This window comes from Barbus barbus (assembly GCF_936440315.1).
Source record: "Barbus barbus genome assembly, chromosome: 31".
NCBI lineage: Eukaryota > Metazoa > Chordata > Actinopteri > Cypriniformes > Cyprinidae > Barbus > Barbus barbus.
Window position 1 is genome coordinate 18,184,782 of NC_136759.1, and position 16,539 is coordinate 18,201,320.

At 36.9% G+C, this 16,539-nt stretch overlaps 1 protein-coding gene across 1 annotated transcript in view; it reads left to right on the plus strand.

Moving 5' to 3' along the window:
• Positions 1-16,539, plus strand: part of LOC306851462 (S-adenosyl-L-methionine-dependent tRNA 4-demethylwyosine synthase TYW1-like) — a 69,508-nt gene that overhangs the window by 38,728 nt on the left and 14,241 nt on the right. The window contains exons 13-14 of the mRNA XM_079387711.1: positions 2,308-2,443; positions 13,317-13,427. Of these exons, the coding sequence (XP_079243837.1) occupies positions 2,308-2,443; positions 13,317-13,427 (247 nt within the window). The remainder of the gene's footprint in view (positions 1-2,307; positions 2,444-13,316; positions 13,428-16,539) is intronic.

Genomic DNA, 16,539 nt, shown 5'->3' on the forward strand with positions numbered 1-16,539 from the left:
GTGTGCTTGAGCACGGGTATGGCTCATTATGGATTATATAATTTAATGTAAACATGCGATTAGTTGAATAATGGCTTAATTGACTACCAGTTAACTAGAAAAAGCTTTAGTGGGGGGCAGCCCAATTAAATACCTTCTAGATGTCTCTGTTAAAGTTTTTAAAGCATTTTATGCGCTTTTCCATAGTCGGATAAATTCTGCTTTCGGAATGGTCACGTCCGTAACGGAGAGATGTCACATTTTCCCTCAGTCTTTGAAGTCCCACTCAGGCTGTAACTGGACTGATAAGCCATAATCAGGCTCTGAATTGCAAATCACAGCTTCTTCGACTCCCAGCTCCTCCAATTCCACCAGATTGTGCTAAATTCATGAGTTTTCAGGGGCAGCCAAAAAGCTTTTAGCTATCTCTCTCTTTCTGCTCCCCAGCTTAATGCAAAATACATCCTCACCTCATTCTCCAGACTGCTGCACGCCGAATGCTCTCACAGATCAGGCAGGTTATCTGAGGGTGAGGGGACGTCACCTCAGCTGCTCAAATATCATGTTGGCAGTGTGCTGAGGAAGTGAGAAACACTTGTCAATCATTGTTGTTTATCTCATAGCTGCAAGCTTCGTCATGCTTCTCTGCTGAAGCAGGCCTTTTCTGCGTGATAAACAAACCAACAGAGGCAAAAAAATATATTCACTGAGGGTCCCAGCAATGAGTCTCCCCTGATTTCTTATATGCTGTTATAATGAGATCCTGGACCTGCTGCTTTACTTATATCAGTATGCTAATACTTTATTGCGCACTTTTCAGAAGGAAAAAATGAAATGGTACACTGGCACAACCTCACACTAACAACGCAAAATAACCAGTGATGCTGAGACTTATTTCCTTTTATTGACTCTCTTATATATTTAAAGAGCTTGTTTTTTAGTATATTATTTAAATAGCATTTTATTTTTTAGTTTTATTTATGAGCATTAATTTTAGCAATGTAGATAGAAATGAATGTGCAGGGCAAGAGAGCACTTCTATTCGTCCATTTGTCCATTTTCAGCAAAGTAATAAAAAAAAATCTGCAGTTCTAAAACATTCACTCTTAGATTTTAGAGCAGAATTCTGCTAAATTCTTTACAAATCTTTTGTATTTTTGCGTAATAATAGTTAGTTTTTTTTTTTGCCTTAGCACTTTTCTCTAATTTAAGGATTCTCCACAATGCATGATGCTGAATAACTGTAAATCATGTAACCAAAAAATGCTAGTTGCTAGGTAAGAATAAAAATATCTGGAAAAAAGTACAATAAAATAGGACAAACTGATTACAAAAGCATAAACATTTTAATAACACAGAGTAAACTAATGAGTTTTAATTAGGTTTTAAGGTGTGAATGACCCAAGGAGGGCAGTCTGAACGTGGGAAATGTTAATAAATTGGCAGAGCAGGAAAGAAGCTGAAACGTAAGATATTGTGATGCAAGGAGGTGGAGAAAAGACATTTGACAAGATTAATGTGTGACTTTAAGCTGAGGTTGAAGCCAAAAATCAGTCTAATGGATGAAGGCTTTAATAAAACATCTAATCACAGATTGGAGTGAGATAAAACAACTTTGGTTTTGTCAGGATTGAGTTTTGGAAAGTTAGCCATGGACACTTTTAACGTCATGGATACAAGTATATTTGAAGAGGAAATCCTGTCCAGGTTGTATTTCATTGGCATAGCAATGGTATTTGAGTGCATGTCATCAAATTATTTATGTAAATTAAAAAAAGTAAAGGGTCCAGAACTGAGCCCTGGGGGACACCATTAGCAATGGGAGCAGGACTTGATTTGGTTCAGTAGAAATGAATGCCTTTCATTAATGTTGGATATTAACCAGAGGAGAGCAGTATCAGTGATGCTGAATGCTAATATCTGGAAAATATTGTGGCAGAATGTCAAAAGCCTTACTGAGATCTAGGAGTACAAAAATAGCTGAGAATCAGAACACAAGAGGAGGTTATCATATGCCTGCTGAGATTTTTATGAATGAATGTAAATCCAGTCTATTCGAGATGTTTTTAAGATGACTCCAATGTTTTAAGGAAGCACCGGGTCAGTTTGTCTGTTTTGAAAACCAGTGGCAGTATCGACTTGTCTAACTTGCCCATAGGGAAACCACAAAGAATATTCTGCCCGTCACTTATCACTCAGATACTTTGTATACAGAGTAACATTGCTGGCCACAATACAGTAAGGCACTGACATCCCCTAATTAGAAATACCATGTCTTTACTAAAATGATGATAGGCTGATACAGGTACTCTTTTTCTCTGTCTATAGGAGTCTTGTGCCTGTTACACAACTTTACGTCAGCGTTGATGCCAGCACCAAGGACAGTCTGAAGAAAATTGACCGTCCCCTCTTCAAAGACTTCTGGCAGCGCTTCTTGGACTGTCTCCGAGCGCTGGGTGAAAAGGTAGGTCCACTGTGCCTTAATCCAGATAAACCAAGAGATTTGACACTGGTAGAACAGTTGATTTGTTTTGAGAATGTAATACTTCCATCTCGCTGACTTCATAGTCACACAACCTGAAAAGCACATTTAGATGGGGGGGGCATATAAGGCTGCTTTTGCAATATTAGTCTGACAGAAACTGAGTCCTTTTTCAGGACCAACTGTTGTCAACAGTCATCCATGTTGACCTTTGCTTAGCAAGAAACCCAAACAACTGTGATTATCAAGAGTCCCTGAGTAACCCTGTATGTTGCTTGTGATCTTTAAATAGTGGATGCTAATGAATCAGCTTGAACTTGGACAATCAACACCATTGCTCTTAAAGGATTAGTTCACTTCTAGAATAAAAATTTCCTCATTTACTTTAATAATAAATAGTGCAGTTAATCGATTAAAAAATTTAATCGCGTTAATCACAGTCATGGACTGTGATTAATCACGATTAATCACAAATTTAAAATACTAGGATTTACCTGTAAATGTGTTGAAATAAAGAAATGCATGACAAACTAGTTTAAGGAAACGGAACCTTTCACACCTCAGCCAGCATGAGACATAATCCTTATTGTTCTTTTTCAGAATTTTTTTTTTTTTTTTTTCAGCCATTATCAGACTTTATACTGGCAATAAAACAATTACCAAGCCACATTGAGTCAATCCCAGTATACATTTACCCAATTATTATTATTAAAAGCATTTCGAAATCAATACAACAAAACATTTTCTTGCGACCTTACATGAAGTATTATGACAAAATGCATTATGAAGAAGAATTGGACCTGTTCTGCAGGTGCATTAGAGCTAACATTAGCATCATGCTACATAAGACAATTTACGAGATTAATAGTACATTTACTCAGAACTCCACCATCGAGTGTTTGTAATAACTTCCTTTTGCATAACTTCCTTATGTGTATATACACTTTGGGTGGCGTGGTACATTATAAATGTAGCCCAAAAAAACGCAACCCAATTTTTCCCGTGACTGTACTTTCAAAATAGCCCAATTGTGCGGGAAAACCACGACCCTGGCAACACTGGTTCACTGTACCCTTATCACATATGAGTATACATATCTCTCGCTCACTGTCGCTCTCTCTCTCTCTCGGACACACTTGCTCTCTCTCTCTCTCGGACACACTTGCTCGCGCTCTCTCTCTCTCTCTCTCTCGGACTGCATTCGCTTCACTGTTGTCTAGCCCAGCGCCTCATAATCCTAATGTGCATACTATCCACCCTATCTGTCCTAAATAGTATTGAAAATTACTAATATCACACAGAATTTAGGATGGATAGTGTGCACATTGGGACACAGGCAATGATTACCTTCCGCGCTGCGATGACGGCAAGAAGTTGGGGTCAAACCTTATCAAACGATGAATTTGTGTAAAAAAAAAAAATATGAACGCGTAAATTTTTAGATTAATCTCATGTGTTAACGCGTTAACATTGACAGCCCTAATAATAAACGGTGTGTCTTTGCACAGGCCATGAAATGAAGACAGAAGAGACTGTGGTACGCAATTGCTAAAGTCAACATTTATTAACATTATTATTTACAAGCTGTTCTTCTCGCTTCTCTTCACACATTATTTTGCCTGTAATTCATATCAGGCCTATACAAAAGACTCTGGAAATCCCTGCTATCGATTATGCTAATTCCAAACATCATGACTGCAAAGCTCCAGGATTGATTTCATCTTAATCCAAATCCTGTGATTTATCTGAGTAATAACGTGCGTCGGCCTGTAACAATGTAATTTTTTTATCGTCAAAAGAAGGTGTTGAATAAACGCCTTCAGTTTGAACTGCATTTTTGAGCTGAAGTTCTGTTAAAAGTGCTAGCTTTGTGAAGTGGATGCGTAGGTGCTGTCCATCAACGGCTCTTACTCTGGGTTCAGCATGCTGAGATGTCAAAAGCAGTTTGTTACCGGGGGCCTTGGTATTACTGCTTAATGATTTTAAGTGCCATCATTCAGAGATGATTCACTGTGCCTGTGTGCTAAACTTGTGTAATGACTTCCCTGCATTTGGCATTGAACAGACCGCTCACTCTGTGTGTGTGTGCCTGTACATATGTGCATATGTGAATCATAAAAAGGAAGACACAAGAACAAAAAATGCTCTTCTGTTTTCTAATGAGTTGAGATCACCTGCAGTGTCGTTTTCTAGCTGAAGAGAGCAACTCGACACTGATGGCACTGTAGGCAGCAGGATTGTGAGGCGTTCAGGATAGTGCTTTTATCCAAAGCGACTTGCCAATGAAAGCAGCAATAAAGTTTTATTTTGAAGATAAACTTCTTATGTCATTCAAACTGGCCATTCCTGTTTCAGTGGGCGATTTGTGACCAGAATAAGCTGCAGTGTTACCAGAATTTATACTGACGGTGAAAGTCTGGCTCTGTGAGACAAAAGCAAGAATTTCATGTGGCTGACAGCTGCTGTGCATCCATCACTTGAACTTCACCTGTCTAGACTAACACTGATTCCTTACGCAGTGTCTACAATTTTCTGTACTAATTGTGCCGTGGTTTATTCATCATTCTCGCATTTGAAAGATTTAATTACAAGGCATTTGTTTCTGACTTCTATTTGTCAGAGATAAATAAGACGCAAGTATAAATACAAAACCATTAATGGCTGTTTTATTCTCAACATTCATCACCATAACAGTTCTATTCCATTTGCCCCTTTTCCCCTGTAACTACAACATTGCTTTCTCATTAATTTTGCTGTTAGGGCACATTCTGCTTAATTGGTTCTCAGATATTGGCCAACAATCTGTTTAATATTTACATTTAATTTAGTTTTTTTTTAAATGTAATTTGTTCACTATAAAAAACTCAAACCCATTCTTGATTAACTAGCTTTAGGAACTTAATATAGTAGCTTTTAAATATCTCTTACTTTTATTAGCAGTTACCTTGAAAGTGCACTGCCTGAGATACATGTTCTCCTGTGTGACTTCTTGACCTTGAAAAGGAGCTTTGCCATAAAACCAGTTGTAGGGAGCGTATAAAACACCAATAACCCGCCTCAGACACTTTCACAAAATGGGCAGGAATCCATTTATACACCACTGGGTGTTGAATTTAAATGAGAGGTTGTTCAGTGCAAGTCTACAAACATCCAACGTCCATGAACAAGCTGTTGAATTACAACAATAGAAACAGTATCCCCATATTGTTTGGTGTTGATAGGATTTTTATTTCAAAATCAACTGTACACGCGCTATATATACGCATTGCTCTCTCTCGATATATATATATATATATATATATATATATATATATATATATATATACATACATACATACATACATACATACATACATACATACATATACACACACACACACACACACACATATATATATATATATATATATATATATATATATATATATATATATATATATATATATATATATATTATATATAAATAAAATATAGAGAGAGAGAGAATCATGATGTTTTTGAGCAAGAACCAGGACGCATTTGAATGTTTTTCTCTTCAAAATATGAGTGCCTTTTATTGTGCGTGATTGGACACATTATGGATGTCACAGATGACATTTTCTCCACTACATAAATAATCTGTGAATAGTGTGTAATAGCAGGTGGCATCTTCACAGTTTTTTTTTTCTTCATGACCTTATGTTTCTCCCAAGTTGGGCGAATAAACCATTGCTTTAGTGCAAGTGTGTCTAAAGCCCTATTCGGACGGGATTAGTTTTACAGGGGTAGATGGGGTAATGCAATTTTACCACAGGACGTCTGTAATATTAATGGCCGATTCACATGGGATTAGAAATCAGAAGTGGGAGGGGTAACTCGATTTATGCACCGCCGTCACCTGCCTGTCGTCATGTGCGTTATGTTACTTCCTGAATGTAAGTGCTGTTCATCGTTCTGTAACAGTAAAAATGCTTGAGGTGGTTTAGACCAGACGAGTGATGCACTGAGTGATTGACAGGAGGTGTGACTATGTAGAACTGCTGTGTGTGATATGAACTCCCTATCAGAGAGAGAGGAAGCGTAGCGTAGCTGGTGTTGTTTTACTAATCCTGCATCGTTTTATGTTGAAAATAATTGAGGTTCGCCACTGACTTGTCCCTCTGCCTAGAGCGCAACTGAAGCTTCAAGTGCCTCCATATTTGAAAAACCGCAGAAAATGACAGGAAATTAAGGAATATTTATGTATATTTTTACAGCTGGTCTATTCGCACGGGAATACTATTACTTGAGGTAATTTCTCCGGACCTTTTTACAGTAGGTAAAAGTCACCGTAATCTTTACTGACATTGTCTGTAATGATTACTGACATGGCGCATTCTGGCGGGACTAAAATAACTGAGAAGCTCTGGTAATAATTACTTTACCCCACCTCTCCTTGTAAAACTAATCCCGTCCAAATAGGGCTAAAGTGCCTTATTAGAGATTACGTACCATAAAGTAAAGAGATGAAATTATTGCACATGGGAATTGTTTCAGCTCTCAGAAACCCACATACAGAGGTGTAAAGCAGCAGTGTTTGCCAAGGATTCAGATAGAGGCTAATGTACTTGCTGTGGTACTGAATGGGACCCCTGAATGATGGGAGTCATTAAAACCAGCTTTATGGGCTCATTAGTGTCCAGATATGTTAAGATAAAATTGTATTGTGAAAATATTGGACTGAAGATTTTACTTTTTTGTTTGGAATAACATACCAAATGTGCTCAGTAAGATTTTGAATATTTAGTTTGATTTCATATTGATTTGGAATAAACCTCAAAAACAGTCTTTTTGGTTGAGTCCTGTTCTATATTCAGCAGATGTTTGGGTAGGCCTTGGCTTGATTGGGCTCATTAAAAAATCATATTTTTTTTTTTATAAAATAAAGTTAGTGTTTCTGGATCAATTTTGCTTGAGAATAGCAAATACAATCTGACTTCAGATGCTATTCTGTGTTTAGTCGTGGGCACATCAACACTGAACAAGTTCTACATTTAAATATTTAAGACTGTGTTTAAGAACGAAGAAAATCCATTGGAATTCTTCTCAAGTATTCTATCAAATCGGAGACTGAGGTTTCTGTGTGCCCTTGCATGGTTGAGTAGTGAATGGTTTAGTTAAGTGCACATAGACAGAACCCATCCCTCCATACTAAAGTGTGTCCTTGGGATCTCTAGCTCTCAGACTCGATAAGTGCTGTTCATGTTGAAATGCATTGCTCAGCACTCTTGTTTTTTAGGGAAATTGTACAAATACAGTGCATGACCGAAGGATGACAAGACTCACTAGAATTATTTGGTACCTTTTCAGGATAACTAATAATTTCCTATCGGATGTGATCTGTGCGGAAACATTTGACAATTCTGGCCTGCGTTTTGATTGACAGGTTGTTTTTTCAGGAGCGAGCTGTTTGTGTGCAAACGGTCCTGCTCTTTTAAGACCTTTTGCAAAGCTGAAAATACCGTGCACAGTGGTGAACAGAGGTCAGACAGAAAAGTTGCAATGCGTTTTATAACTTTGTGCTGTCATTTCCTAGCATTTCCATCCTGCTCCCGCTGGCTTCAGAAGGTTGAAAATAAATGCTCTGCCCTGGCCTCCAAGACACAGGAACTTTATTTCTTATAGATCCTAGTTTAATAAAGTGCAGCAATTTCAAATTTGTAACTAGATTACTTTTTTGAAGAAAAAGTAATCACAAGCGTTTCTATACAGTTGCTAAGGTATTTTGAGTGGTTTTAGATTTTTCCATCAAAGTTGCAAATTAAATTTTTGCAGAATATTGAAAAAGCAACTTAAACAAATGCCACTTTGCTTAGTAGTCCAAATTGATTTCACTTCATTACATGTTGAGGCAAAATAACATGTAGGGGTGGGCGATATACACTCACCTAAAGGATTATTAGGAACACCATACTAATACTGTGTTTGACCCCCTTTCGCCTTCAGAACTGCCTTAATTCTACGTGGCATTGATTCAACAAGGTGCTGAAAGCATTCTTTAGAAATGTTGGCCCATATTGATAGGATAGCATCTTGCAGTTGATGGAGATTTGTGGGATGCACATCCAGGGCACGAAGCTCCCGTTCCACCACATCCCAAAGATGCTCTATTGGGTTGAGATCTGGTGACTGTGGGGGCCATTTTAGTACAGTGAACTCATTGTCATGTTCAAGAAACCAATTTGAAATGATTCGAGCTTTGTGACATGGTGCATTATCCTGCTGGAAGTAGCCATCAGAGGATGGGTACATGGTGGTCATAAAGGGATGGACATGGTCAGAAACAATGCTCAGGTAGGCCGTGGCATTTAAACGATGCCCAATTGGCACTAAGGGGCCTAAAGTGTGCCAAGAAAACATCCCCCACACCATTACACCACCACCACCAGCCTGCACAGCGGTAACAAGGCATGATGGATCCATGTTCTCATTCTGTTTACGCCAAATTCTGACTCTACCATCTGAATGTCTCAACAGAAATCGAGACTCAGACCAGGCAACATTTTTCCAGTCTTCAACCGTCCAATTTTGGTGCGCTCGTGCAAATTGTAGCCTCTTTTTTCCTATTTGTAGTGGAGATGAGTGGTACCCGGTGGGGTCTTCTGCTGTTGTAGCCCATCCGCCTCAAGGTTGTGCGTGTTGTGGCTTCACAAATGCTTTGCTGTATACCTCGGTTGTAACGAGTGGTTATTCCAGTCAAAGTTGCTCTTCTATCAGCTTGAATCATTCGGCCCATTCTCCTCTGACCTCTAGCATCAAGGCATTTTCGCCCACAGGACTGCCGCATACTGGATGTTTTTCCCTTTTCACACCATTCTTTGTAAACCCTAGAAATGGTTGTGCGTGAAAATCCCAGTAACTGAGCAGATTGTGAAATACTCAGACCGGTCCGTCTGGTACCAACAATCATGCCACGCTCAAAATTGCTTAAATCACCTTTCTTTCCCATTCTGACATTCAGTTTGGAGTTCAGGAGATTGTCTTGACCAGGACCACACCCCTAAATGCATTGAAGCAACTGCCATGTGATTGGTTGATTAGATAATTGCATTAATGAGAAATTGAACAGGTGTTCCTAATAATCCTTTAGGTGAGTGTACTGGCGATATCACTGCTCTTGACTAAATCACTTTTGCAACCTTTAATAATAAGAAATTTAATTTACACAGTGAAAACTGTGCAGTGTTTTTCATTCATTTTTACAATATATGTAGCATTTCTTATTTTTCTAATTCATTTATTGTAGTTTTTTTGTCCTTTTGCTAATTATTTTTCCCCCATGTTTTAGGCTTGTATTAGTTTTTTTGTGATATTTATAGTACTGACAAGAATTATGAAAATTGTATAGTATCAAAAACTTTGATATCATAACCTTATTAAAAGCAAAAATAACATTGGATAATGTTGGAGGATTTCAGTATAAGCCAGGAGGAGACAGTTGACAGTTGGCGGAAGCTAGAGATTACGGTTTATAAAGTTTTTAATATGGATTTTAATATGGATAAAATTTTTTACAAAGATGCATCGATTCACTTCAGAAGGCCTTTATTAACCCCCCGGAGCCGCGTGTGGCTTTTTTTCTTTTTTTTTTTTTTTTGGATGCAACGATAAATCGATTTGTGGATCCATTCTGCGAAATTTTTTTTTTTTTTTTTTTTTTTTTTTCCCCCGAATGTTTTGTGATTTTCTCCAGAATCGATTCTGAGCTTAGTTTTTAACAGCAGATGGCACTGCGTGCTTTAGAAACAGCCGTACTCTGCTCGATTCAAGTTCCTTACACACACACACCACTTGAATCTAAAATAATCATTCATAAAGTTCTTGTGAAGGTTTAAGCGTGAAGTGTGTTCACAGTGGGCTGTTTACATTAATATCATGTCATAAAAGCATAAAAGCTGAGGTGCAAGTACATTTAACCACTTACATTACTCAGCCGAACGCACAAGCGCTCTTCGTGAGCATTTGAGTGTGCTTTTAAAAACTAGCCTAGAGCGCCATCTGCTGTTAAAAACTAAGCTCAGAATCGATGAATCCATTTATCGTCACACCCCTACACTTTATGATGGATGGATGCACTTTTTTGGGCTTCAAAATCTCGACCACCATTCACTGCCATTATAAAGCTTGGAAGAACCAGGACAATTTTTTTATTTAACACTCATTTTATTCATCTGAAAGAAGAAAGTGATGTATGCCTAGGATGGCTTGAGTGTGAGTAACTACCACTTTAAACTATCCCTTTAAATGGAAGAGATGGCTTTTATGGCTTTCAGGCATATTAGTATGTGCAGTAATAATAGTGAGGCTTGCCTTATTATGAAAGTGTAGAATGAAGAAGTGCTGGCACAGAGCTTTACATGTTGGCATGCTACTGTTCTGGTCCAGCACGTGGCTGTCTGTTTTCACAGAGCCCTGCTGACCTGCTGTCTGATTCTTCGTCAGGTATAGGCAGGTTTAAAACAGGCTGCTGCTCTAAATACCCTCACCTGCTGCCACATCACTCCAATTATCCGTCTTTCTCGTCCATCTCCTCCTCTCTGGTTCACGGGCACATACGTGAGTGCACCTGTGAAGGCCAGATCCTCTCCAGCTGTTGGATTTTCTCATTGGCTTCCATCCCCTCGTCCTTCCCTGTCTTGCAAATCCGCTAGTTAGCATGGATCAGGAACAGTGCTGACTGTGCTGACATCTGTAATTCGACAGAAACCAACCAACCGTGCGAAGACATTCGGCCTATAGGGACAGACATGGTTATTCTGAGCAATGTCAGACTGACACTCGGAGTGTTTGATTGACAAGGTGAAATAACAGGAATGGGAGGCATGAGTGTCCATTATCACTCGCTGTGTTTTGTGAGGGCTTCCTCCCCTCAGGGCATCGGAGTGTGAGGGTCTGTGAATAATGATGTGGGCCAGAGCGCTCCCAACTCCGGGACCCCGGGGCAGACAACGGAGGCTGAAGTTTGGAGAAGCCCTCTTATTAAAAAGTCTGCCTCCTTTTCTCCATGTTCACCTGACTCACTTGTCAATGATATTAAGCACTGTCAGCAAGATATTACGTTGATGCAATAGCTGGAAATGGAACATCCCACTTTAAGATCTGAATTATTGGTCAGTCATGGGATGTGCTGTTTACTTCATGCCTTCAGTGCATTACAAGTTTCTCTAGGCTGTCGCCATCAGTAAATGTTGGCGGATTTGTGTGATTTTCATACAATTAATTACAATTTGTTTTGTCACTTGTTTTGTTTTAACTTATTCACTTATACATCTTAAAAGCTTCATTATTCACATTATACTTTGATTTTATAGCAGTATATTAAAGTTATCATTCTAATATAATTTAAATGATGATCAATATATTAAATACATTAAATATATATATTAATACATTACATTTTTAAATATAATATTAAAATGTACTTTTATTATAAAAAATAGCAGTAGTAATAAATGTCAACTATTTATATATATATATATATATATATATATATATATAATGAATTTGATAAGGATTTAATAATAATAATGTATAAATATCAATATTTAATTGATTTTGTATTAATAATAATAAGTAAAATAAAACGTTACTTTTATTATTAACAGAAACAGTTGTACGAGTAGTAACAGTAATGCTAATAATATAAATAAATTAATACCGGTAATAATGCTATTAATAAATCAAATTCAATATTAAAATGAACTTTTATTGTTAACAGAAACCGTAGTAGTAATAATAAATATAATTAAAAATATAATACAAAATAATAATTATTATAATAATGCCAATAATATATTTTTTATATAATAATAATAATAATAGTAGTAGTAGTAGTAGTAGTAATAATAATGTATTTAAATATCAATATTTAATTGATTTTATATTATTATTATTATTATTAATGTTAAACACACAACTTTACTTTTATTATTAACAGAAACAGTAGTACGAGTAATAATAGTAATGCCAATAATTTAAATAAATTAATACCGGTAATAATAATAATATGAATAAATTAAATTAAACAGAAACAGTAGTTTAGTAATAATTTTTTTTTGTCTAAATTAGAAATATAATAAAACAAGTATTATTATAATAATGCCAATAATATGCAAATGTGTATTTTAACAATAAATAATAATAGTTGTTGTTGTTGTTGTTGTTGTTGTTGTTGTTGTTGTTATTATTATTATTATTATTATTATTATTATTATTATAATAATGTAATTATTATTATTATTTGTAGATGTTTATTCTTTGGGGTTTATTCTTTATGCACTTCACATTCACACAATGTATGATTGGTACCCAGCTGAATATTATTTTGAATATTACTTTGGATATTATAGTAATACATTTCTGTGAATAATTCCTCACTTTCATGTGTCGTTTTACAGTAATTTGTTGTTAATAATGTTATCAAATTAAGTTCATGTTTGGGCAAAGATTTACTTTAAAAAAAAGACAAATTATTTAAGTTTTGTGTAATATGTCTCAAGAATGGCCTCTTCCTATTATTTAATCATATTTTTATATAATTTTTGCAGATAATGCAGCTATGGAAAAAAAAAATTGGCCACTGATTCTGTCAGTATAATTTGATAAGCGAATCCTCATCTCAGTCGTTTAAAATCAGTGAATGCTATTCCAAAGGGACAAAAATGGCTTTTTGTGCTAGATTTGTAATCTTTTTTTCTCTGTTGATCGCACAGCTTCACTGAGAAACACATCCGATTATAGAAGTGGGTTCCCGATATCATTTCATATTCTCAAGCCCAGGTGCGTTGGTTTAATTAAGCAGTAATTTGACAGCTCCTCCTTGTGTTTCCTCCTCTAGCAACAGCGTACGGTGTACAGACTGACCCTGGTGAAGGCCTGGAATGTGGATGAGCTGAAGGCCTACGCAGATCTCATCGCCCTTGGACAGCCAGATTTCATAGAGGTCAAGGTATGCTTCTCACCCGCCTAATTCAGGAATGAGCCTCTAATGAGGGTCTCTGAACCCTTTCGGGGTTAACAGGTGAAGCTTTATTAAGCTATTGCTGGAATCCCAAGAATTTCTAGCTAATCCTTTTTGCAGGAAAACAAGGTAATGACCAAACTCATTAAATTCGTTCTCTGTCCTAATGCATTTACTGAGAGCCAATGATTCAAGATAGGGTTGATTTGGAGCTCAGATAAGATGAACTTGTAGCGGGTGCTACTAAATGAAATGCTGTAACTGAGGCCCTGTGCTACAACAACTTTGGTTTGAATGGTAAATTTTTAACTGATATTAAACTTTAAAAATATCCCTTTGGAATCACTGTATCATGTATCGTTCACAATTTTTTTGCATTCTGTTATGAAATAATGGTTACATAATGTGTATTTTCACTCAATTTCGACCAGTTTTTTTTAGACACTGAAATCATATTAAAACGCAGTTCATATCACTTTATTTTATGCCAGTTAAATGTGCAGGCCACTCTTTTCCATACAATTACAAAAGCATCAGAAAAGTGATCCATATGACTTGTGCATTAGATCCCAAGTGTTCTGCCATATGATCCAATTGATTCGTTAAAAAGATTTGAAAAGATATTTTTGTATTAAAATCATATCATATCAAATCAAATTCATTTATTTTTACAGATCAGTTATATTTTCTGTAATTGACTTAAATTTCAGTGTGCTATTCAAGCAAAAAATAACTGACTTTGAATATACACCAAAAAAAAAATATATATTTTTTAAGTTTTTGAATAAAACAAAAATTATTGGAGTATGCAACTGAAATTCTTCTAATTTAATTTGTGGTCTATTTGTGAAATTTTCTATCAATTTTCTGAGTGAAACTTTTCACCACCAAATTATTTTAGTGCACAATTTGTATGGACCACTTTTATAAAACATTTTTTGTGCATTTTTTTTTACTTCAGTTACCATTCATTATTTCAAGAAAATGAGTGACCAGCACTTTCTTCAAAATCTCTGTGCTCAATACAAGAAATATGGTCATAAAGCTCTGCTACAATATGAGTATAAACCAATGGTTACAGAATTATAATATGAACTTTTCTTCTTCAGTCCTCTATGAAATGCCAAGACTGTAGCTTTTAAATAGTCAACTAGTGACTTTAATGGCTTTTTAATGAAATGCTAGTTTTTAATCCGCAAATAAGAGCCTCATTCTACTTAATCAGGCTGTCTTCAAGATTAATGCAATTGACTAAACTGATTAAATCTCTCCGCATCTCAGCCAGCTTTTATTTGCCTTAATGCAGCTGGTGTTTGTTGACCTGTGTAATTACACTGTCCTGGTTTAATTGTACTGATCTGAACTGATTCACTCGTGGCCTGATGACTCACAGACCACCACGGCATGAAATCCTCCCGGATGAGAGACACATAGAGTCTCAAAGCCATTCTTCCTCTTCCTCCAGGTAGAAAAACAATCTTTCACATCTGTTAAATTACTTTTAATTTAAATTAATTTTATTCATCCTTGTTCCTCCCCTTTTTCTCCATTCAGCTGCAATTTGCATTAATTATTCCATGTATTTCTTCCCTGCTGGACTCTTATCTTCACATTAACAGCTTCTTTTCTAATGGAAGGAAGGGGGGGTCTGCTGTATTGAGATTCGCAGAATTGCTCGTAATCTCATTACAAGTCAACAGCCAGTCATGTGACCTGCGGGCACCTGCCCCGTAGGGAACCCACCTCAGCGCATTCACATTCAAAGCAGAGCCACTCCAAAGTAAAGCCGACTTCAACTATGACATGCTGTTGCCTAGCAACAATAATCGCCCACTTTGATAGACCGCAGAAGGCGAGGATTTACGCCGCCTTCTGTGGGATAAGATAAAGGCCATGAAATAGTGTGGAAAATATTGCTGAGTTTACCCAAACAGAGGCAGGCTGTCTGAATCTCTGAGCCTGTGTTCACCTTTTAATGGTTCGTCAGCTCTGGGTTAACGGGGCGATTGTCAAATGAGATTTCTGCTTCCAGTTGTTTTTTGACATTTGAGCTTCATGGCTGTGGTGTGGTTTGATGCAAACTCGAACTGGTTGTTCATATACTAGGTGTGAGAGTATTTGCTTATTGTCGACAGCCCAGTGCAAACAACATTTTGCTGGTTTAACAGCAAAATGGCTCAACAATAAGGATGGTCCACTGATCTGTAGCCACTGAAAGTGTTTGTCATTTGTCCTATAAGATCAGTACTGTATATTACATGTACATTTATTTTTATGCTTTGCAAACTTTAACATTTGTCTGCAAAAATGTATTTCTTATTATGTAAAAATTGTCTGGCTGGCTGACAGCTAGAATCATGAAGAATGGAGCTGTAATGGATTCTAAATTACAGACCAATTTGTGATGTGTGTGTGTGGCATGATTTTTCAGAAAAATTGGTTGACATTTAAAGTTACAAAAGTTTTTAAATGTTATTTTAAATAACTTTCTATTCATTAGATCAATTATACACAAAAATATTAAGCAACACACCAGTGTTTTCAAGACTGATAACATGAAGAAATATATAAATCATTACATAAAATGTAATAATTGTAGTAATATTTCATAATATTCATAATATGGGAAGTCGTGGCCTAATGGTTAGAGAGTCGGACTCGTAATCCAAAGGTCTCGGGCCGGCAGGGATTGTAGGTGGGGGGAGTGAATGTCCAGCGCTCTCTCCACCCTCAATACCACGACTGAGGTGCCCTTGAGCAAGGCACCGAACCCCCAACTGCTCCCCAGGCGCTGCAGCAAAAATGGCTGCCCACTGCTCCGGGTGTGTGTTCACGGTGTGTGTGTGTTCACTGCTCCGGGTGTGTGTTCACATTGTGTGTGTGTGTTCACTGCTCCGGGTGTGTGTTCACGGTGTGTGTGTGTGTTCACGGTGTGTGTGTTCACTGCTGTGTGTGTGCACGTTGGATGGGTTAAATGCAGAGCACAAATTCAGAGTATGGGTCACCATACTTGGCCGTATGTCACTTCACTAATATTAGTGTTTTTACTATACAAAATGTCCACCTATTTCAACTTAAAATACTTAAAGGGTTACTCCAC